The sequence below is a fragment of the Phocoena phocoena genome, chromosome 4, assembly GCF_963924675.1.
Source record: "Phocoena phocoena chromosome 4, mPhoPho1.1, whole genome shotgun sequence".
NCBI classification, from domain to species: Eukaryota; Metazoa; Chordata; class Mammalia; order Artiodactyla; family Phocoenidae; genus Phocoena; species Phocoena phocoena.
The window spans coordinates 111,621,995-111,647,335 of record NC_089222.1 but is presented as its reverse complement, the minus strand read 5'-3'; the positions used below and the strand labels follow the sequence as shown (position 1 = coordinate 111,647,335).

The 25,341-nt window shown below is 35.2% G+C and overlaps 1 protein-coding gene across 1 annotated transcript in view; it reads right to left on the bottom strand.

Moving 5' to 3' along the window:
• The window catches only part of GBE1 (1,4-alpha-glucan branching enzyme 1), a 298,444-nt gene that overhangs the window by 226,662 nt on the left and 46,441 nt on the right, over window positions 1-25,341 (bottom strand). Inside the window, exon 2 of the mRNA XM_065876297.1 lies at window positions 6,195-6,364. Coding sequence (XP_065732369.1) covers window positions 6,195-6,364 — 170 coding nt within the window. The remainder of the gene's footprint in view (window positions 1-6,194; window positions 6,365-25,341) is intronic.

Here is a 25,341-nt window from a genome sequence, read left to right as displayed (position 1 = left end):
CATAAGGCTTGGTCAAATTATTTGGTTAATGAAATGGAAGTACAAATCACATCTGCCAATTCTGAGCTGAATCTTTCAGAGCCACGACAGGTTCCCTCCACTGCTCTTTCTCTCTGTCACGAGATCGGCACATCTCACACAGGGGCTGCTCCATCACCCTGGATCCTGGAAAGAATTTGACACTTGGGACAGAGCCACAGCTGACAACCACAACCAACGTGAGCAAGAAGTACCCTTTGTTATTGTAAGCCATTAAAATGTTGGAGTTTTTTGTAACAAGCCATACCGCAGTGAAAGCTAACACAACAACCATCGATTTTGTTGAAGGAAGAGAATACAAAGGAGGTTGACATCAGTGCTATACCTTCCAACCATAAATGACTTCTAAACCAATAAATAATGATCACTAATTTTCAGATCAGTATTTCTCAAACTATCTATGATGAAGGACCAGTTACCTTTCCTTTTTAAATTTTCCAATCTATTATAGACCAGTACTTACATAAAATATTAAAAAATGAGTTATTAGAAAATCAAAAGAAAAGAAGACTTTCAAAATTTAAGCCCCAATATTTATACTATCATTATTAGATTCAACAGAAATAAAACTACTCTTTCAAACTGCTATTAAAGTTTCTAAATACTTACTCCTGGGCTTCCCTGGTGGTGCAGTGGTTGAGAATCTGCCTGCCAATGCAGGAGACACGGGTTCGAGCCCTGGTCTGGGAAGATCCCACATGCCGCGGAGCAACTAGACCCGTGAGCCACAACTACTGAGCCTGCGCGTCTGGAGCCTGTGCTCCGCAACAAGCGAGGCTGCGATAGTGAGAGGTCCACACACCGCGATGAAGAGTGGCCCCCGCCTGCCACAACTAGAGAAAGCCCTCACACAGAAACAAAGACACAACACAGCCAAAAATAAATAAATACTCACTCCCAATTTCTGACAATATATTATTATTGCAAACCAATTACAGTGCACAGAACCACACCGCTCCACAGAGCACACTTCGAGGAGCACTGTTTCAGAACATCTGAAATTAAGAAATATAAAGGCTTTTGTGATGATGTAAACTTCTTGGCAATTGTATAAATGGAAATTAAATTGTAGACAAATTTTGCCCAGAAAAGAGGTAAATTTTTTCCTTAGCATCTTTCCCACTCTGCAAAAATATCTGTGGTTCCTTTTTTCTATAGGCATAAAAATCAGGGGGGGGTTTTCACCTTGTTTTTTCAGTCTATCAATGATAGTAGACATTTAGATTATTTGAAAAGTGCCTAGCTCCCAGACTTAGTAATTTTAAATGAAATGTTTTCAGTTATAACGAATAGGAACCCAATTATTTTATATTGACATATGTAGTTTACTGCCTTTCTCTCTACTTATTATTATCTAGCTACTGAAAAGCAGCTAGTTTTCTCCAATTATTTAGCAACCTGCAATAAACATGATTTAGTTCTAAAACCCCAAGTATACTTTAAATCACATTTAATTTTCTAAAGAATGAATCTTTCCTTTATTAAAGATGATTCAAAGTTTCAGAAATTAATCTCAAGCCTTTAGTTTCTGGCTGGCCCAGAAATACTTTTTGGGTGCTAAGATTCCAATCTTGATGAATGTCATTATATATCCACTGTCCTGGGTTGCTGCAGCAGCTGCTGCTAGCTGCTTAAAGAGCGAGTTTTTTTTAAAAACGACTGAAAGGAAAAGAAATGATTGTTTCATTTTCTCTCAAATGAAGAAAAATATGTGAAATATATTTAAAGTGAAAGTGCTTTCTAAGTTTTAAAAATATGGATGGCAAAAGCCAGAGTCACCTCAGTTTGGGCAAAACAGAGACTACATCATTTGACTTTTGCAAGGCTCAACTGCCTTTTGAAATTAATAGTATTTTTTTAATAAGAAAAAGAAAGACTTTTGCAAATTAGAGTACTTTTTCAATCTTGTCAATTAAGATTTCTATAGCATTGAGTAATGTATAAAATTACAATTTGCAATCTAGTTAGTATCTACAGCAACCCAGTTAGGCAGGTAAGAGGAATATCATCACCTTTAACCCCACTAAGCCAGATGAAGAACCATGTTTAGAGAGCTCCACTGTGGGTTCAAACTCTAAACCCCATTCTTTTTTTTTTTCTACACTCCAATACATGGTAATTTCCTTCTTAAAGATCATTTATATTTGACAACAATAAGCATTTGTACCTAAAATATTTTCAGGTCAGTTGGCAAAAAAATACACTAGAACAGCATACATTTACCAGCAGTATTATATGTATAGGAACGTATAGTGCAATTTCTAAAATGATTAGAAGAGAAGAGAGATATCACAATATGCTAACATATTTTGATTACTGGTATAATTTTCTATAATATAGAATTAAAGTCTAGACAGTCTTTAATTTTCATTTCTTCTGAAAAATTATCAGAAATAGGTGGTTAATCATTTAGATAAAAATTGAATTAAGAACATTTCCTTTTACTGTTTTCCTGTTACTGTAAATATAAGTAACAATTTATTCCTTAGCAGAAATAAGATTTTTTTGTTGGTTTTTGAAGATGTGTTTTATATTATCTTTGGAGATGTAGGGAAGAGGTAGATACAAAAGCAATGTTTTAAATTATATATGTATACACTTCCATGATGAAAATATAAGTAAAATGATGTTACTTTTTACAACTCTGCCTATAGGTAAAGAAGCAATAGGGCTTTTTAGGTGATATTTCAAGTACATATATAGAAGTTAAGCTTACTGTTACATTAAGTGACAAAGTAAGGAATTCTTAAAAATAACCCATGTTACAGTTAGAGATTATTTCCATAGAATCTTTTAAGTTTACTGCTGTTTCAACTTAGCTGATAAATATGAAGTTATATGAATACAGTTAAATGTTTTTTAAAATGTTTTAATATCATTAGCAAAACCACCTAGAATACTTTTTATTAATCCTCGTTTGCACTTTCTAATTTTAAAAAATCAACTGTAATTTTTTAGCTAATTAACACAAACTGTATTTTCCCTTCGGTTCAGTACAAATTTATACATTGGAAGACTAACTATAAAATCTAACACATTTTTGATGCTGAGAAAAACCTCAATAAAGAAAAATAACTTTCTTCTTGCTCATCTCTTCATAGCCATAAGAAATAGATTTTTTGAAATAAGGGAAAAAATATAGAATTCCTTAATTGTATTTTTTAAAAAAGACACGTTTAGTTCAGTAATTACAGGTATATTTTCAGCTATGCTGTCATTATCATCAAAATTCTATATTCTACAAAGTTACATTAAATTAACACTCAGGTATAACATTCTTTTCCAAAGAACTATTATTTTAAATGAATTTTTAACCCAGAATTTTGGCTCTACTCTCAATTCGGAAGTTGTTTTTCTTTCTTTATTTTTTTAAGTCAAAGCTCTTTAGTGAGAAAAGTTTGAGATCCCGTATATAAGGAGATCCTGAGACCCTATAACAGGGCAAAAAAAAAAAAAAAATCCCTTCATCTAGATAAGTAAATAAATTAAAAATTTCCCAACATACTGCCTGTTAATTATTTTAACAGTTAACTGTATTCTATCATACTTCCTATTTTCTATCACAATTTCATTTATCTTAGTCATTCCTATCTCTCCAGTAAAAATAAAGGCCCATTGACTAAATCTGATATTCTTTGTGCCCTTAGACAGTAAATAAATATTGCTTGATTGAAAATAATTGACTGAATGTTGTTTCAAGGATATGGAGAGATTTTAAATTATGTGACATACCTTCACAAAGAATAGGATTTTCAAAAATCAAATTAAATTGAAAAACAAAAGTTAACAGAGAATATTTTTACATAAAATAGGGACTAGATAATTTTGAGTTTTCTCTTTACAAAAGATTTTATAAATTGTTATAATTTTAATATTTAAACATTAAATCCTAAATCCTTAAAATTTTTAAATACATTTTCCAAACACATATATGGTCCAACTGGATTTACAAGGAACAACTTTTAATAAATCAGCATTAGTCATTATGATAGCTACCAAATCTAGTTTCATACAGTCCCTTTCCCATATTTTTATATTTTTAAAGCCTATTTAGTAGGTTCAATCATAAATATGGAGGAGAGGTAATCAAATGCAAGTACTAAATTTTAACTGAGGTTCTTATAGCAGTTTTGGTATCTGTATGTAAAACTTTAACTTGAACACTCTCAAGCAATACCTCTCAACAAATGGCAATAAAAAGAACTAATAAAATAGAATGCCAAAAAGTGCCTTGATTATAGGTTGATATCAAAGTGGTCTATTAATATAAAACTAGTGGTCAAGGCAGTCACTTAGAGAAGATGGGGAAATAGTCATGTTTATGTATGAGAAAAAATTATAACAATTTTAACAACAATTTAAGTGAAAAGACTCCTAGCCTCAAAATATATTTCATAATAATCACCAGGCCAAGCTATCTGAATCAGCAGACACACGATCTTTTTCAAAACTTTCCCTAAAGTTTTCAGTAATTCTAGAAACAGGCAGCTGGCATCATCTAATTTGGGGGACTACACAAAGAATAATTTTAAGTCCTTAGACCTGCTTTTTCCAATAAGGGAGCCACCAGACAAAGGTGGCTACTTGTGCTTAAGATTAGGTTAGTGCAACTGAGAAACTAAATTTAAAGTTTTATTTAATTTTAATTACTTTATTAAATGTAAATTTTAAAATTATTATTCATTTGAGTTGCTAGAACTTTTAATAATGGTTGGAAAAACTTGGGTATGTACTTTTAAACTGAAAATTTTATTAAATCTAAATATTGATCAAGTATTTCCAATGGAAAAATACCAGATTTAGAAAGTGCAGTACAAAAGAATGAAAATATCTCACTAACAAATTTTATATTGATTACATGTTAAAATATGTTTTGATATATTGGGTTAAATAAAAATCTATCATTATTAAAATTCATTCAGCTGTTCTCCTTTATTTTTTTAATATAGCCACTAAATTTTTTGAATTATATAAATGGTGTCCATTATATTTCTATTGGACAGTGCTGCCTTAGACAATATAAATAAAATCAAAACTTTTTTTAAAGTCAGGTTCCTTAGGGTATAATTTACACGCAGTAAAATTCACTCTTTTACATGTATAGTTCTATAAATTCTGACAAATGTATACAGTCATGTAACCACCACAATCAAGACATAATACATTTTCATCACCCCAGAAAGTCCCCTTATGTTTCTCCGTAATCAGCTCAAACCTCCTACCCCTAAACCGTGACAACTCAGTTTTCTGTCCCTACAGTTTTGCTCTTTGCAGAACAGTACAGCATGTAGACTTCTTGAGTCCAGGAAAATCAAACTTTAAAGACCACCCTACCCTATGGTACTAAAGGATTATTATTGATATTTCCTTTCCTTGTATTACGAACATTTTGCCAAGGCCTATTTTGCCAGTTATTCCATTTTCAAAACTGAAAATGAAAGCTTTCTTCCTTGTCACTATTACAGTAATTTATTTATACTTATGGAATAAAACTCAGCACACTGTATTTTAGTTATTTACACACAGGTTTCCCTCCACTAGACTGTATGATGGAAGCCTGAGTTCTAGAACCACTGTGCTTTCCATAGAGTTAACTGCCTAGTGAAATTAATGATGCAGATGACAAGGCTGAGAAGGTATTGCCATATTGTGTTATAAAAAAGGAAAAGGAAAAAACAAAGAACTGACTGATGAAGCAGTTTACCCTCTAGATTAGCTGTCTACTTTTACTGTGGTCTCAAAAAAAGATTCTAATTAGAGGATCCAAGTACTACGATGACAAATAACCAGGAGCAAATGCTAGTGGAGATTGAACCTACACCAATATTTCTACCTAGATTGCTATTAGTTTTGTCAGAGCTTGCTAACAAAGTTGAATACATTTGGAGTACTCTGTCTAACACTATTTTTCTCATAAACTCTGTTATTTCTGGTACATGATTTTAAGAACATAAAGTTTTTAAGAAACACATGTATCTTATTACAGCAGAAACACCTTTACCGCATGAAGGTAAAGACTGAAGAAATTCTATGGAAAAGTAGAATATTTGTAATCAATAATATTCATAAAAGTTAAATACATGAAATATAACATCTATGTTTTAAATAAATAAATAAAATATTACAACTGAGTTTAATCGTTCTAAAATACTTACTGAAGTCTCCAGTAAGAAAAACTCCCTCTGCTCCCGGGGCCCATTCTTTGCAGTATAAACCACCATCAGCACATCTGTGGACGCCAAATGATTCATAACCTCTGGAAAACTTATCAATACCACCTTCATTCTCTCCAATGTTGTTCAAAGTCTTGCTAAACAGCTTATACCTTTGAAAAAGTGCAAAAGAAAGGAAATTGAAAAATTAAATCATCTTCCAGAAAAGCTACTGTAATTAAGAAGTTGCTGTACTCTCATTCAGAAAAAGAAAAAAGAAGACATCATTAAAGAGGAATGATGTGAATAATTTCATTTATTGGTAGAAGTTACCTGGTAGGATAAAATCATTCTTATCTCAAATAAACTGAACTAATCCAACTAACATTTTTTTTTTGTAATTTCAAGCATTTTGGTATAAGAGAGAAAATATGATGGCTATGTTATTCCATGAATATTTTAATATCAGCACTATAGCAACTTCTATGTCAAGACAGTATAATGAAGGAGCATTCCTACATCTCTCCTCAAACTCCTAAAAAAAAAAAAAAAGAAGGAAAAATAGCTAAAAACCAGTAAGAAAAATAAAATTACTCTATAGCAGGTTTGGCACACTTTTCCTGTTAAGGGGCAGATAGTAAATATTTTAGGCTTTGCCAGCCATATGGTCTCTATCACAACTACTCAACTATGTCTCTGAAGCATGAAATTGGCCACAGACAATATGCAAATGGATGGGTGTAGCTGTGTTTTTTTTTTTTTTACATCTTTATTGGAGTATAATTGCTTTACAGTGGTGTGTTAGTTTCTGTTTTATAACAAAGTGAATCAGTTATACATATACATATGTTCCCATATCTCTTCCCTCTTGCGTCTCCCTCCCTCCCACCCTCCCTATCCCACCCCTCTAGGTGGTCACAAAGCACCGAGCTGATCTCCCTGTGCTATGCGGCTTCTTCCCACTAGCTATCTATTTTACGTTTGGTAGTATATATATGTCCATGCCACTCTCTCGCTTTGTCACAGCTTATCCTTCCCCCTCCCCATATCCTCAAGTCCATTCTCTAGTAGGTCTGTGTCTTTATTCCCGTCTTACTCCTAGGTTCTTCATGACATTTTTTTTTCTTAAATTCCATATGTATGTGTTAGCATACGGTATTTGTCTTTCGCTTTCTGACTTACTTCACTCTGTATGACAGACTCTAGGTCCATCCACCTCATTACAAATAGCTCAATTTCGTTTCTTTTTATGGCTGAGTAATATTCCATTGTATATATGTGCCATATCTTCTTTATCCATTCATCCGATGATGGACACTTAGGTTGTTTCCATCTCTATTGTAAATAGAGCTGCAATGAATATTTTGGTACATGACTCTTTTTGCATTATGATTTACTCAGGGTATATGCCCAGTAGTGGGATTGCTGAGTCATATGGTAGTTCTATTTGTAGTTTTTTAAGGAACCTCCATACTGTTCTCCATAGTGGCTGTACCAATTCACATTCCCACCAGCAGTGCAAGAGGGTTCCCTTTTCTCCACACCCTCTCCAGCATTTATTGTTTCTAGATTTTTTGATGATGGCCATTCTGACTGGTGTGAGATGATATCTCATTGTAGTTTTGATTTGCATTTCTCTAATGATTAATGATGCTGAGCATTCTTTCATGTGTTTATTAGCAGTCTGTATATCTTCTTTGGAGAAATGTCTATTTAGGTCTTCTGCCCATTTTTGGATTGGGTTGTTTGTTTTTTTGTTATTGAGCTGCATGAGCTGCTTATAAATTTTGGAGATTAATCCTTTGTCAGTTGCTTCATTTGCAAATATTTCCTCCCATTCTGAGGGTTGTCTTTTTGTCTTGTTTATGGTTTCCTTTGCTGTGCAAAAGCTTTGAAGTTTCATTAGGTCCCATTTGTTTATTTTTGTTTTTATTTCCATTTCTCTAAGAGGTGGGTCAAAAAGGATCTTGCTGTGATTTATGTCATAGAGTGTTCTGCCTATGTTTTCCTCTAAGAGTTTGATAGTTTCTGGCCTTACATTTAGGTCTTTATTCCATTTTGAGCTTATTTTTGTGTATGGTGTTACGGAGACACTTTATTTACAAAATCAGATGGTGGGGCCAAATTTGGCCTCTGGCCTGTAGTTTGCCTAGCCATGCCCTATAAAGCATGGAAAGAACATACATCACATCAAACTACAGAAGCTAGCAGCCATGAGAAGAAATCAAAGATTGCTTTCCAAGCAGGACCAAGAATAACACATGGCTGCTCCTGAACCTCTCCCAGATTCCCACAGTCCATATTCAGGGCTGGTACACAAAAACATACTACTACTTGCACTTACTAGCCCCAGGTCTGGGGAGAAGCAAAGTAGAACAAAACTGGTAAAACTAGAGAAATGAAGCCTGTGGCAGGTGCTCTATGTCAGAAGTGATAGTTCCAGAACTATGCAATGAATTGAGCAATGTCCATAAACTTCCCTGCATACTCAATACCCTGAGGGGTAATCAATAAATGTCCCAGAAATATGGCATGAATCCAAGTAGGGAATACACAGGGAATATACAAAATGTAAGAAGCTAACTAATGAAGAACACCTCAACTGAGCTGAATGGAAAAAGACTCTTTCCACAAATGTTTCATGCTGTACTTCAACTTAAATAAAAATGAATTGAATTAAAATAAGAGCTGAGAGATTATATGACAGAACAATAGAATGAGAAGTAAAATGAAACTGCAGACCCAAAGAAATAAACAGAGTATCAAAATGTAGCATTAGAAAATAATAATTAAATTAGAATTGGCAAGGGACAAAGTGTACATATAACCAAGGGGGGAAAGCAGGGCATGGGGGGTGGTGGTGGGATGAATTGGGAGATTGGGATTGACATATCTACATTAATATGTATAAAATAGATAACTAATAAGAAGCTGCTGTATAAATAAAATAAAATAAAATTCAAAAAAAATAATTTAAAAATCTCTATTTTTAAAGATAAAAAAAAAAATACTATACAATGGACATCCCCAATAATTGAGTATGAGAGTTACTGTTTCTCTACACTCTTGGCAATGTTAGTCTTATTAATCCATCTGATATTTTTTAACTCTTTGGTTGGTAAAAATATCTTATTGTGTTTTAGTGCTTGCATTTTTCTAAATTATTATTAAGGTTGAATGGCTTTTCTTAAATTTATTAGCTATTTGTGCTTCTTTTTCAGTGAGATGAGTGCAGGCTAGTATTTACTAATGGTGTAACTCTGGACAAATTCCTAAATTTCTCTGTGCCTCATTTTCTTGCCTGCAAAATGGAGATGCTAAGTGTATTTGATCAAAAGGGTTATTATGCAAATTAGCTGAGATTGTACATGTAAAGTCCTTAGGCTATTGCCTGGCAAATAATATTCTCTCAATCAATATTAGCTATATCTTTGTCCTTTTTTTTCCATTTTAGGTTGATTTACTTTTTGATTTGCAAAAGCTCTTTATATATTATAGAAAGTCATCTGTTTTCTGAAACACACTTATTGCAAATATTTTCTTCCAGTTGGTTTCCTTCTAGCTTTACTTATGGTATAGTTCATCTTAAAGAATTTAAAAATTATTTCTAATCTATCCACCTTTAAGGAGTTTTATATAGAATATATATAGCATTATATTTTGCTTAAAAGGTATTCCTAATCATAAGATTAAAATAATTCTCCCATATTTTCTTCCACTATACTTATATTTTTTGGCGTTTAGGGCTTAAATTGCCTTGGCATTTATTTTTGTATGTGGAATGATGTAGGAATTTGAGTTTTCTTCCAAAGTGTGAGAATAATTTTCCCAGTGCTCTTTATTTCATATATTCTGCCCTTTCTCCACTGATTAAGATGCCTGATTGACTTTATGTATTAAATTCACATATATAGAAGGCATTTTTATTTATTCCTCTTTCTTTGTTCTTTTCTGTATCTGGAGGAAGAATACCACACAATTTTAATTAACATAACTACATATAATAGTATATTTAATATTTGGTCATACAAGTTCACATTTTAATTTTTCTGTACATTTTCTTGGATATTTTAAAACCTTTTTTCCTTTATATGAACTTTACAATCAGTATGTCAAGTTTATTCAGATTATTTTACTATATAGATTAATTTGGAGAGAATTGCTACATACAAAATATTGAGTCCTTTAGCACATTTATTATTAGGTTAATCTTAGCATTTTGCTGTTATCATGATAAGATGCTCCTTGTCTACTACATTTTCTAAGTGGCTATTGTTGACAAATAAAGATGCTAGTGGTTTATTATAAAAAATAATTATTAGGTAAGTGAACTGGAAATTGATATAATTAGAGAAAAAAGAAATTGAAAATATTAAAGAAAAGAGGTATGCAAAACTAACAAAAATTATCAAAATAAGAATAGCTGGTGACTCTGAAGAACAAAACTAAATAAAATGAATATAAAAGACGTAAAACTGGACAGTTTTCCTATAGAACTAAATCTGCATTTTAAAAAGAACACATTATGTTTTAAGAAAAATTTGGAAAACAAATGCACAAACACACACACACAGCATCTCCCAGTTTAAGCTACTGAAATTCAAAGGAGAAAGAAATAATTCTATGGACAACTGGTACAAAAAAATAAGGGGAGGGGGGCATTTTTTTTTTGCAAAGGAGCATGACATTAAAGACCAAAACATAACAAATCCAAGCCCACACAATTCTGAGAGGGAAAAGTAGTAATCTAAGGATATTATATGAGGGCTTCCCTGGTGGCGCAGTGGTTGAGAGTCCGCCTGCCGATGCAGGGGACGCGGGTTAGTGCCCCGGTCTGGGAAGATTCCACATGCCGCGGAGCGGCTGGGCCTGTGAGCCATGGCCGCTGAGCCTGCGCGTCCGGAGCCTGTGCTCCGCAACGGGAGAGGCCACAACAGTGAGAGGCCCGCGTACCGCAAAAATAAAAAAAGTCAGTTTAAGGATATTATATGAGACACATGCCTACTCGAGCTTAAGGAATTCTTTAAATATTGCCAAATTAAAAAATAATTTTAAGTCTATGACATTAACGAACCATTGTTGAAGAAAAGAAAAAAAAAACTTTCCATAAAAATTAGTCAATTAAAAGACTAAAAACACACACAGAGGAATGGACAGTCATTGCAGCAGTGTGGTTGCGCCGTAAGTCTTTAAATATAGAACCAAGGCTAATCAATTGTGCAATTATGTGAATGTGATAACAAGAAACGAATCTCAATGGACAAGTGAAAACTTGACTTATAAAAAAACAAGAGGTAAGTGAAAGGGAGATGGAATAAAGCATGAGTGGTCAGACCCCTATTTTTTTTTATAACAGAGTCACTCAACACTGACTAAAATTTAAGATTGTCATCATTATACTCTTTAATCTCTTCATTAATCTTAGATGGCCACTTTAAAGAAAGTCATAATGTGAATTTCAGCCACTTCTTTCATTTTATTTCAGTCTATTTGTTTAAAATTAAATTTAAAACACATCTATTTTCCTCATGTTTTATTATATTATTTCTATCAAGCTATTTCTCTATCCTTCTACCTATATATAAGCATATAAAAAACATCAAGAATGATGTTCCCTTAATATCAGTGATGATTTTTTTGGTGGGGTTTCTATTTACTTTCTCCCCTGCATTGTTCCAATTATTTATAACAAAGAAACACCATTTAAACAAAATAAATGTTTTTTTTCTGAAACTACAAAATTTTTAGATCATTAAAATATCTACATAATCCTATAAAATATTCCATAAGAATTTTAATACGTATGTAAAACTATGTTTATAAAATTTGGGGAATTCAAATAGTTTGAAATAGATCAGTGGGACAAAACTGAGTTCTTGGAATAGACTTGAACATATAAAGAAATTAAATACATCATAAAGGACATTTCAAATAAGAAAAGAATGGCTTACCTATTAAAATATTGTAATCTAAGTTTAAAAATTGGACCTCTAAAACCAAAATAACTTTGAAAGATCAAAGTTATAAATATTTAATTTTTGAAAAAACCCTATATTTCACAGAAAAAGAAGCACAAATGGCCAGTAAACATATTGAAAAGATGCTCAAATTCATAGATAATTGAAGAAGTGCAAACCTAAATTCCATTTTCCACCTAAAAGACCAGTAAACATGTGATAGTCTGTGCAGACAGAATGCAGGTCCAGGAAGAAGACATTCCCAAATACTCTTTAATGAAATATAAATTAGATAACTATTTGGCATCAGCTATGAAAATTTCAAAATTACACTCTTCAACTAAGTAATTCCATTTCTAGAAATTTACCCCTAGGATATATCACACAAAGAAGCAAAGACACGTGTACAATGATAATCATTATGGCATTATTTAAAATACCAAACCATGGAAAATACCTACCTGTTCAACAAGGGAGGCTGGTCGAATTAACTGTGGAACATGCAAACAACAAATTACACGAGATCCATTATGAAGAATGAGATAGAACGAAATGTGGTGATGTGGAAAAATGTCCCAAGAGCGATGGCTTAGGGAAAGAAGCTGCAAAGCAGTTTTCTACAAACCATCTATTTGTATAAAGAATATTCATATAGGTACAGATGGCATGTAGATGGTATTTTCACAGGGTCCCTTCCTCTGCACCAGCGGTTGAATTCCAATGGGCTGAGGTGAACAGGAGCCTTAAGCCTCCCTAGCCTCACCACACTCACCACATTTGCTTCAAAGACAAGAAGAGGTACAGCACAGAATCTGATCGGTGTAGTGCAATGCCTAACGGGAGTGGTAGGTGTGAGTGGAATATTTCATATATGACCCCCTTTTGTATTGTATATATATACCCAACACACACAAATACACATGCCCACCTGTGAGCACACATGCCCATGGTTTCATAAAAATTCAGATTACATTTAATCTATTATTTGAAACAAATTAGCTTTTAATGAAATGATACAACCCCAGTCTCACTAGCAGTCTTTACTCTAGTCTTTACACAAACTGAACCACCAACAGAAGGCAGGAAGGTATCATAAATATGAGGAGCTGCTCCCACATGAGGAACACAAAAGGGCAAGCCTGATGATAAAAGAATGACCAATGAGGTTAGCCTTTGAGTATGGAAAACAACAGAGAAGAACTCTAAGTGAGATGAAGAGCACAAAGCCCAGCGAAAAGTGACAGTGTCTATTTAAAAGCTAGAGCCTATTATTTATTACCAAGCATTTGCCAAATCAAGTAAGAATGAAAAAATTCCAGATTTTTCTATGAACTCTCCCTAATTTAACATTGGCAACTGTTTCAAAAATACTTCAAATACTGATCTGGACCAAAAAAGAAAAAAAGGCAAAAAAAAACCCTCAATCTACAGATCTAATGAAAGACTAGTACTGCAAACTCTCTCATACTCTCCAACTTCTATGAGAAAATGATTGTTACCTCTTATAGATATTATTCAGCTATAACTCTTGGTGTATGGAAACTCTAATCCATATTAGACAACATAAGTAACAACATTCAATAAAATGATCAAACAGGAACAGTCAACAAAATAAATCTGGACTTAGGGTAAAAAAAATACATACACATACATTATCATAATATAAGAAAAATTACTGATTCTTTTTAAAAAAGATATCAACTTTGGGAGGGCAAATAAATGTGGCAATAATTTTACTGTCAATGTGGTTATAATATCTTTGAAACACAATTTTAGATTTATTTAAAGTTTAAATTTAAAAAATAATCATTCTTAAGACGTTTCATAAGACATGTACAAATGTTCCATTTACTAAAATTGAACAGAAACAGGATTATAGTATGATATAATTCTAACTAAATATCTTGACTTCCTCAAGGTCAGCCCTGTAGCTTCTGATACAGAAATACACATTCCACTTTGAAATCACTGTGGCTCAAAAAAGAAAATGCCTGAGGATATAGCAAGCTCATTGTCCCTTTGCCCTCTCCTACTACAGTCATCTCTCTCAATATTTTGCTATGAATTTATAGAATATTTAAAAACTGGGTCAAATTCTTGGTAACCAGAACATAAAACGAAGTTAGTATTGAAACTACTGTATCTGTAGTTTCAATAGAAACTGTAGAAACTACTGTATCTGTATTTTGTACAGATATAAAAATATTATCACATTTGATTGATGTTTTTAATCCTCTTTTTACAAACAAAGAAATAGAGGCACAGATAAATACGTAAGTTGCCCAAGGTCAAGAAGGTAAAAAGCAGTAGAGATGTAGTATTATTCATCACAAAAGGTATACTTTAACGAAATCAAGAGACAAAGTCTCAAATTAAAAGTCACATGTTCCTTTTAAAGAAAGCCCTATAAGTTTTATTCATAAGTCTATTAATCTTATAATTAAGAGAAACAGCTAAGGCTCTAGAAACAAACAGTTCAGGTTCAAATCTTAACTCTGTTACATACTATATGTGACCTTGAACAAATCACTTAGCCTCTTGCTTAGATTTTTAATACCTGTTTAGATTGTAATGTGCACATTAATTATTAGCAAACATCAAGGACTGTTTCTCCTTAAATTCCAAAAGTGTGTGAGAACACATTTTTTCCTGCTATGAAAAATTACAAATATAGGCATACTAACACATACCAGGTATTCCAAATTAACTTGAATGTATGGGTTATAAAAAGTGTTGAAGAAAATTAAGTAAATTGGATTGACTAGGGGAAAAAATAGTTACTTTAGGGAAGCAGGAAATTACTAGTTTGGGAAAAAAATGAAACAGGCTACAGTCTTTGCTCTCCTGTAAGACAGTTCATCCTAGATCTGTACTGAAACTCTGATTTCAGGCAAGGTTGTGAACACAGGAGATATGTCAGGGGAGATGGATCATACCTTATCTGGAAATATCTAGGATGTAGAATTCTTTCTCAAGTGCTTCTGAGTGGGCCTGAAACACAAGGAACCCATGGGGGAAATTCCTTCCTTGCTAGCTTAATTCTTAAGATTTTATATTGTCATCTGCTTCCTAGAGGAGACTTGGAATAGAGACAAGCAAAAGCACAGAAATAAAAGCTCAACAGGAATTTTTAATAACTAAAAAAGGGGAAAATAAAGGAGAGGGGAATGGAATTTTTTTTTAAACAAAAAACTGCTTTTTAAATCGGCCTTTAAAAAGACTTCAAGGTGACTGGCAGAAACTTTCTTCTTGAAGCACAAAATATGTGTAATATACAAACTTATCTATATATTAAACCTGTCAAGTGAAGAGTAGGCATTTGAGACTTAAAAGTGAATAGTTTAGGGCTTCCCTGATGGTGCAGTGGTTGAGAGTCCACCTGCCTATGCAGGGAATGCGGGTTCGTGCCGGGGTCCAGGAAGATCCCACATGCCGCGCGGAGCGGCTGGGCCCGTGAGCCATGGCCGCTGAGCCTGCGTGTCTGGAGCCTGTGCTCTGCAACAGGAGAGGCCACAACAGTGAGAGGCCCGAGTACCGCCAAAAAAAAAAAAAAAAAAAAAAGTGAATAGTTTATGTTCCTCAATCACGGATAAGTATTCAACAACAACAACAACAAAAACCCACAACATATTTATTACAGGATAAAAATACTTATTGTGTGCCAATAATTCAATGTCCTTCCCTCAATAAGTTCATCAGTCTAATAGAAGACTGTTCAACTCAGGACAATAGGGCTGAGATAAGCAAATGTTAACAGAAGAATTAGCAAGACAACAGAAAGAACTGATGGGAGAAGATTAGAAAAGGCTTTAAAAAGTGGCTGGCATTTGTGCTGTATCTTGAAGGATGAGTAGTATATTCTGACAGTTGGAGACAAGACAGAGAAGAGCATTAAATGTGTAAAATTTAAGGTGGTTCTTGTGGGCTACATATTAGCTATTCGTAGCTGGACAGGAGGATGGCTAGAAATGTAGTGGCAAATCAAGATGGAAAAGATGGTTTTCAGCTAGATAATAAATAAAAAATGAAAACCTTTAAGACTTTAAAGAGGAGATAACTGATACATAGAGAGTTTTTAAAGGGAGCAGTTTGAAGGATCAATTTTAGCAGAAAGTATAGATATTACTGAAGTCTTTACTAAATAGACTGAACATTAAAATACAGGGGTTTGTGGACTTGTTATGCAGGATTGATCAATGAAAATAATTTAAAAATTGACATTATAGTAGACATGGTTTCTCATTTTTGAATGCCGTTCCTTATATTTAAATGTTTAAATGTACTAGTCGACAAATAAATGTATAAATTTATAAATTTCATTTAAAATTTTAGTGACATTTCCAATCTGTGTTCAATTTAACATACACTCTAAACTTCATCTACCAGGAAACAGTAAAATTGGGGCCATTTAAGTAAAAGTGACAAGCAAGTAGTGGTAAAATCCATCCATTTATTCCACAAATATTACTAAGCATCTACTATATGTCCAGTGCTATGCTAGTCACTGAGAACAGAGAAGAAAGAGTCCATGCCTTCAAGACATTCTTTGTTATGTGTGGGAGATAGAAGAGCAAAAAAAGAGTGAGAGGGCTTCCCTGGTGGCGTAGTGGTTGAGAGTCCATCTGCGGATGCAGGGGACACGGGTTCGTGCCCTGGTCGGGGAGGATCCCACATGTCGCGGAGCGGCTGGGCTCGTGAGCCATGGCTGCTGAGCCTGCGCGTCCGGAGCCTGTGCTCTGCAACGGGTGAGGCCACAACAGTGAGAGGCCCGCGTACCGCAAAAAAAAAAGAGTGAGAAAGCACCGTGTAAGGCATTGATAAAGGCTTGTAACCAGAAAATAGAAGTAGCTAGAATGTAAATTCCCCAAAGACAGGGAAAATTATCTGTTTAGCACATTCATATACCCAAGCACCTTAAATACTGGCACATATTAAGTACTTAACAAATAAATATTTAGTGAGCACCTATTACTTGCCAGACAGTGGTGAGGCAATGGTGACAGGATGGTTAGATTTAGGTTTAAAATTAAGATTATTACATCTGAATTTGAATTCCAATCCTACCTCTTACCAGCTGTAACTTAGACTCAATTTCCCTACCTAAGAATAACTGAATATATTTCATAAGATAATCAAATGAGATAACATACCTAAAATGCTTAGCATAACACCTTTCGCATGAAATAAGCACACTATTAGGACAATAAATCTATTCAATATGATTGCTGGATTTGAGGACAACATAGAAAATCAATAGCCTCTTCAACTATAAGAAAGATACAATCTGCCCTAAATGTACGAAACTCACATATTCACTTAGTCCCACCACGGTCCTGGCTTTGTACGCTCATTTGACCGGCCTATGAAGGCTGTGACTTGCAAGCAGCTCCTGAAAGAAGCCAGATACTACAACATTGATGTGTGGAGAAATAAAGGCTAAACTTTTAAAGGGATAAACTTTGACCAATAAGAGATAAAAAATGGGAAGCAGTCTGCAGATAAATCCCTCACTCTTGCTCCTGTAGGTCCTGTGTGACTAAACAACCAGCTTTATAAGGAAATGCATTATCTCACGTAAGACACTGATTCATTGACTTGAATGTTATAAAAAGTTCAAACGTATGGACCTACAAAAGTGAAAAGGAGGGCTTCCCTGGTGGCGCAGTGGTTGAGAGTCTGCCTGCCGATGCAGGGGACATGGGTTCGTGCCCCGGTCCGGGAAGATCCCACATGCCGCAGAGTGGCTGGGCCCGTGAGCCATGGCCGCTGAGCCTGCGCGTCTGGAGCCTGTGCTCCGCAACCAGAGAAGCCACAACAGTGAAAGGCCCGCGTACCGCAAACAAACAAACAAACAAAAAGTGAAAAGGAAACCAGGGGATGTGATGAAACAATCAAGACACCAACTGCTGCCAAAATGAATGGAAGACAATTCACTCCCATCATCTCATTTCTACGCAAGCTGATAGTAACATGCATGTCTGTGGTTTTGAACTCAAGCAGTTTTTCTTACTATTATAACCCTTACCAATGCCTATGTTCATAAGATTTGGGACTAGATGTTAATGAAATGAGTTCTTTCACATATAGAGTTAATCTAAGACTAATTTGTATGGGCCATGTTCTATGTTCCAGGCATGATGACATACTATAGAAAGGACAGATTTTAAAAATAAAAGGTTAGGTTCTATTGCTAGGCCCATTAGCAAAGTGACCTTAGATTTTCCCCTTAATGATCTCAGAGTTTCAGCCTCCTCATTTATAAAACAGAAAGAGAATACCATTGATGTCAGGACTACTGTGCTTATACATAACTAGCCCACCAAAAATAAATTATGTCATGTCTCATCTTTCCTTTTTTTAAACAAGAAATTAAGACATTTCTAAGTAGAAAAAAAAAACCTTGAAAGAATTGGAATAGTTATGTTAATTATAATACAATAATAAAATCTAAATTCAATTACAAGCAAACATTAGGCCTGTTACTAATTTTAACCTTTTTTAAAAACCTTTTTCATTTTGTACCATCTCTAAAACACAATCAAATGCACTATGGACAATCTGACAACTACTATCCTCAGAGCATATTTAAGAGCAAACAGTTGATTTCTTATTTTCTGATGTTTTAGAATAAAAGCTATTTAAATAACAATTTTGTTCTTACTTGGCCTAAAGTTAAATGTAATTTGGCTACTTTGTATTTCAAATTAATAATATATATATAGAAATTATGATTATGTAGAAATCATTAAATCTTTCCTTTTTGGGAGGAGGAGAATGAGGTCAATTTAAAACTGTTAAAAGTTAACTTTAAAAGTGAGAGTGGCTACTATTTAAAATTGTGTCCTGGAAGTAAATGATGGCTGTTATTTATTAAATGTTCTTTCCTAATTCTGGTACTGGGCCATAGAGGTGAAGGCGTTGAGGGAGGTCACTGCTGAGATCCTTCCAAATCTAAATCCTACGAAACCCAAACCATGAAATGTTCTCAATCAATTAATGGAAAATTAGAAATACTTCACTTGGTGGTATTACTTAGAAAGCCTTATACAACTCCTTATTTATTTTAATAATAAAGTACTTATTTCTAGAGTTCAACACTTAGGATAATGGAAATGACATTTAATGACACAACATAAAGAACCTACTATATAGCCATTAATGTAAACATATTTTGACTTAACATATTAATTAGTTAGAATAAATTAACAAAATGTAGCTAGAAATTAATTTTAATCACTGTGTTTTGTCTCTTGGCTGCAAACAAATTAATAATATATTGCCCTTGCAGTTTACCAGGGTATGATTAATGGTCAATATTAAAATTTCTGGGGTCTTCTGGCAATGTGAAAACCTGACTGCCTAACTAGAAAAAGAAAGCCATCTAAATGTAATAAATCAGAATTACTGAAGGTAAGCCCTGTGAGATGGCCCATCTGGTCAGGCCTGGAAGTGTCAAGTACTGTCCCAAGCACTTTAAGCAGCCAGCCTCTTTATCAGCCGTTCTCTTTCCAGTCACGATCCTGTTCACGTCTTTGCTACATGCTCTGCTGATTACCTTGGAAAAGGGCAATGCTGTAACTGTTCAACTGACCTTTCAGTTTATTTTCTCTCGTGTAATATGAAACATGAGCTAACACAGTCTTAGTCTACTGATTTTTAGGAAGAAATCTAACTTAATGTTTTAACAGCTCTTAGCTCAAATAACACTCTGCTCTGTGGTCAGCTTTCTCTTTGGGGAAAAATTACATGGCAAAGACCAGAGGTTTGGGCTAGAGGTCCTCCATGATGTAGACCACAATCTGCACAAGAGCTATACTCCTGAGTATGCGTGGTTAACTAACCTGCTGAGAAGCAATTCCAATCTTTTAAATCACCAAGAGAATCTTGTTCTTAATATGATTCATTGTATCAATAGATTAAAAGCAATGATGGGGGGCTTCCCTGGTGGCGCAGTGGTTAAGAGTCCACCTGCCGATGCAGGGGACACGGGTTCGTGCCCCGGTCCGGGAAGATCCCACATGCCGCAGAGCGGCTGGGCCCGTGAGCCATGGCCGCTGAGCCTGCGCGTCTGGAGCCGTGCTCCGCAACAGGAGAGGCCACAACAGTGAGAGGCCCGCGTACCGCAAAAAAAAAAAAAAAAAAAAAAAAAGCAATGATAGTTATGTGAATGTCACTGTTACTCAAACATTGTCAAAAATTCTATATTCCTCAAAGTAGAGAGGGAGGTGAAGGAGTCAAAATATACAACTTCTAGACCATCTTTAAGGTACTAGCTATGTGAACTTAAGGAGGATAACCACCCAAAGCTTTAGCTTCCTCTTCTGTAAAATGAAGAAGCTAAAATTGAAAGGTACCATCCAGGTCTAAGAACCTATAATCCGTACTCTAGCCTTCTTTGATTCAAAGTTGGGTCCTAATTCTTCCAACCAAGAAAGGAAAAAATTGCACCCCAAAACAAAGGTTATTTTGGATGTCTCACACACACACACCAAAGAGTGTATATTTTACTGTGCACAAGTAGCATACTTTTAAATACACCATTTTGCTTAAAATAAAATGCAGTGTATAAACCATTATGAAACATAAAATGCAAAGCAAATAAAAAAAGAAAATAGTCTGTCAGCCAACTGAAAAAATATAATGAATTATAAATATCACAAATCATAAATGATAATGACTAATACCTCATGGAATACTTACTATGCTATAGACACTGTTAAATATTAACTATTTAAGCCCTCACAATAACCCAATGTGGAGGGTACTGTTATCATTCTTATTACAGATGAAGAAACAGGAGGTTAAAAAATTTTGCCCAAGGCCACACAGCTATTAAGTGGGAGAAGCTGGAATACATATCCAAGACTTTCCTTCCAGAGTATTTTTACTTAAGCATTACTCATAATAGCACCCAATACGCTTTGCAGTTTACAGTTTTTCAGTTGATTTAGACTTCTGTAGTAAATTTAATTTATTACTTAGTATTTGTTAAATAATTTTCATATGCTAAATTTTTGATGGAAAAAAACCTTTTATTGTAGGTTAGAGTGATACAAATGTTCAAAAATAAAGTCATCAGAAAACTCACTTGAAAAAAATTAAAACTTGTCATATTTACACTAACTAAACAAATCCACAAAGCATTTTTTTCTATTTTATTTTGTAAAATCTAACAAAAGGCAGAAATCACATTGGTACTGATTCTAATTACCCAGAGAATTTTACTTGGAGGGCAGGTGTACCTGTCACAATGAACCTGAAGTAACTGAGTTAAAGCAAAATATGCAAACATGTACTATTTATACCTCTTATATACAGTTTCAAACTGGATGGTTATTATATCAATTATAAGATAAAAACTAATGGACACTAATTTTTTTTCTCTGAAAATCACCAAAGATCAGAAACCTTATAATATGGTAATTAGCAAATAAAAAAACCCAATCACACATTTGAATTTATTAAATATAGCCAGATAGCTATGAACTTTATCCTTGTGAATGTTTTTATATTAGAGACAGGATAAATGAATCAATTTTCACTTTGACAATGGCATGGGACACAGTATACTAATATATATCAAAGAATCCAAGGAGATATATATACTTCCAACAAAAACTTCACATCCTTTGGACTAAATAGCCATGAAATATCAAAGGTTTATCAAACACTCTGACAAGATTTTTGCCATTACTGAGGGAGATAAAGGTTTAAAAATTCTGTCAGCTACAAAACCAAAAGATTAAAGAGCTTTCATAGTGACTCCTAACATGTTGGCAAGACTTCTTTTAAGTTATAAAAATCCAAGTTTCATATCTATATCCATCTATCTATCCATCTATCTATCTATCTGTGTGTGTATACACACACACACACACACACACACACACACCCCTTTTTTACATCCACTGACCTAACACAGACCAGACATAATAGGTCTGAAAGCAAAGAACAGCTTGGCAAGTGGAGTAGTCTGCTATATTGTCTGCATGTCTCAGTTTATTATTTTTCCAAATTACACATTTTATTCTTTTAAATATTTACCCAAATTGAGATTGACATAAAGTATTTAAATTTTACTAAGCAACAATACTCTGTAGGTTTTGTAATGAAGTATGGATGTAAAACAACATTTTAAAATTTCACTTACCATATTATCTAGAGTCTCTGTGCCAAATTAAACTACTATACAAGGACCCTAATGCTAAAAGCAGATTTGAAAGAAAACCCAAAGTTAAATTCCATTCAAGTATAGCTAAATCTGTTTGCTAATAAGGTCACCCTGATGCTTAATTTAATAGCCTATTCAACATCAGTAAAATGGATACTTTAAATTCATCTAGAACTCATATTGCTTATGGGCCACAATATTCTAGTTCAGTGCTCCCAAAATGCTCTGGTCAGATCACATAGTTGTACTGATAATTAAAGCCTATTCATAATCAAAATTGCTGGGATTGAGAACTCAAATAGATTCCTCATCACGCATAGACCACCCTTCCCTAAGGCTGGGTTCACAAAGAGTTTTGGCCAAACTGTCCCAATGATATATTCAAACAGTATTATAAATTTCTTTGCTGACATCTTCTCCCACCAGATTAAAGATGACATAAAGCCAAGGATCATCTTTTGTTTAATTTTACATCCTCAACATCTATTACAGTGTCCATTAAGGAACAGGACTATTGGGCACCTTCAAGATGGTGGAAGAGTAAGACGTGGAGATCACTTTCCTTCCACAAATACATGACAAATACATCTATGTGTGGAACAACTCCTACAGAAAACCTACTGAACGCTGGCAGAAGACCTCAGACTTCCCAAAAGGCAAGAAACTCCCCACAAACCTGGGTAGGGCAAAAGAAAAAAGGAAAAACAGAGACAAAAGAATAGAGACAGAACCTGAACCTCAGGGAGGGAGCTGTGAAGGATGAAAAGTATCCACACACTAGAAGCCCCTTCACGGGCGGAGACTGCGGGTGGCGGACGGGGGAACCTTCGGAGCCACAGAGGAGAGCGCAGCAACAGGAGTGTGGAGGGCAAAGCAGAGAGATTCCCACACAGAGGATCGGTGCCAACCAGCACTCACCAGCCTGAGAGGCTTGTCAGCTCACCGGCCGGGGCGGGTGGGGGCTGAGAGCTGAGAGGCTCGGGCTTCGGTTGGAGCGCAGGGAGAGGATTGGGGGTGGCGGCGTGAACACAGCCTGAAGGGGGCTAGTATGCCACAGCTAACTGGGAGGGAGTCCAGAAAACAGTCTGTAACGGCCTAAGAGGCAAGAGACCATCATTTTGGGGTGTGCGAGGAGAGGGGATTCAGAGAAGCACCTAAACGAGCTCCAGAGATGGGCGCGAGCCACTGTATCAGCGTGGACACCAGAGACTGGCATGAAATGCTAAGTCTGCTGCTGCAGCAACCAAGAATACTGTGTGCAAGCACAGGTCACTATCCACACACCACCCCAGGGATTCTGTGCAGTTGGCCACTGCCAGGGTCCTATGATCCAGGGACAACTTCCCCGGGAGAACACACAGCATGGCTCAGGCTGTTGCAATGTCACGCCGGCCTCTGCCACCGCAGGCTTGTCCCGCATTCCGTAGCCCTCCTTCCCCCCAGCCTGCGTGAGCCAAAGCCCCCTAATCAGCCGCTCCTTTAACCCCATCCCGTCTGGGTGGGGAACAGATGCCCTCTGGCAACATACACACAGAGGTGGGGCCAAATCCAAAGCTGAACCCCAGGAACAGTGCTAACAAAAAAGAGAAAGGGAAATTTCTCCCAGCAGCCTCAGGAGCAATGGATTAAATCTCTGCAATCAACTTGAAGTATCCTGCATCTCTGGAATAACTGAATAGACATGAATCATCCTGAAATTGAGGCGGTGGATTCAGGAACAACTGTAGACTTGGGGTTTGCTTTCTGCACTTAATTTGTTTCTGATTTTATGTTTATCTAAGTTTAGTCTTTAGAGCTTATTATCATTGGTAGATCTGTTTATTTATTTGGTTGCACTCCTCCTTTTCAAATTTTTTATATACATATATGCATGTTTCTTCCTTTTTCTCTTATTGTGAGTATGTATGTGATGCTGCTTTGTGTGATTTTGTCTGAATAGATTTGCTGTTACCATTTGTCCTAGGGTTCTGACTGTCCATTTTTTCTTTCTTTTTTTTTTTTTTTTTATAGCTTTTAGCACTTGTTATCATGGTGGATTTGTTTTTAGGTTTAGTTTCTTTCTTTCTCTCTTTTTTTTATTACTTATTTATTTTTTATTGTTAATATTTTTTTTCTATTTTAATAAATTTATTTTATTAATTCTCTTCTTTCTTTCTTTCTTTCTTTCTTTTCTTTCTTCCTTTCTTTCTTTTCTTTCTCCCTTTTCTTCTGAGCCGTGTGGGTGACAGGGACTTGGTGCTCTGGCTGGGTATCAGGCCTGAGCCTCTGAGGTGGGAGAGCTGAGTTCACGACATCGGCCCACCAGACACCTCCCGGCCCCACATAATATCAAATGGTGAAAGCTCTCCAAGAGATCTCTATCTCAACACTAAGACCCAGCTCCACTCAATGACCAGCAAGCTTCAGTGCTAGACACCATATGCCAAACAACTAGCAAGACAGGAACACAAACCCACCCAATAGCAGAAAGGATGCCTAAAATCATAAGTTCACAGACATCCCAAAACACAACACCAGACATGGTCCTGCCGACCAGAAACACAAGACCCAGCCTCACCCACCAGAAAACAGGCACCAGTCCCCTCCACCAGGAAGCCTACACAACTCACTGAACCAACCTTACCCACTGGGAGCAGACACAAAAACAATGGGAACTACGAACCTACAGCCTGAGAAACGTAGATCCCAAACAGAGTAAGCTAAGCAAAATGAGAAGACAGAGAAATACACAGCAGATGAAGGAGCAAGGTAAAAATCCAACAGACCAAACAAATGAAGAGGAAATAGGCAGTCTACCTGAAAAAGAATTCAGAGTAACGATAGTAAAGACAATCCAAAATCTTGGAAATAGAATGGAGAAAATACAAGAAATGCTTAACAAGGACCTAGAAGAAATAAAGAGCAAACAAACAATGATTAACAACACAATAAATGAAATTAAAAATTCTCTAGAAGGAAACAATAGCAGAAAAATGGAGGCAGAAGAAGGGATAAGTGACCTGGAAAATAAAAGAGTGGAAAT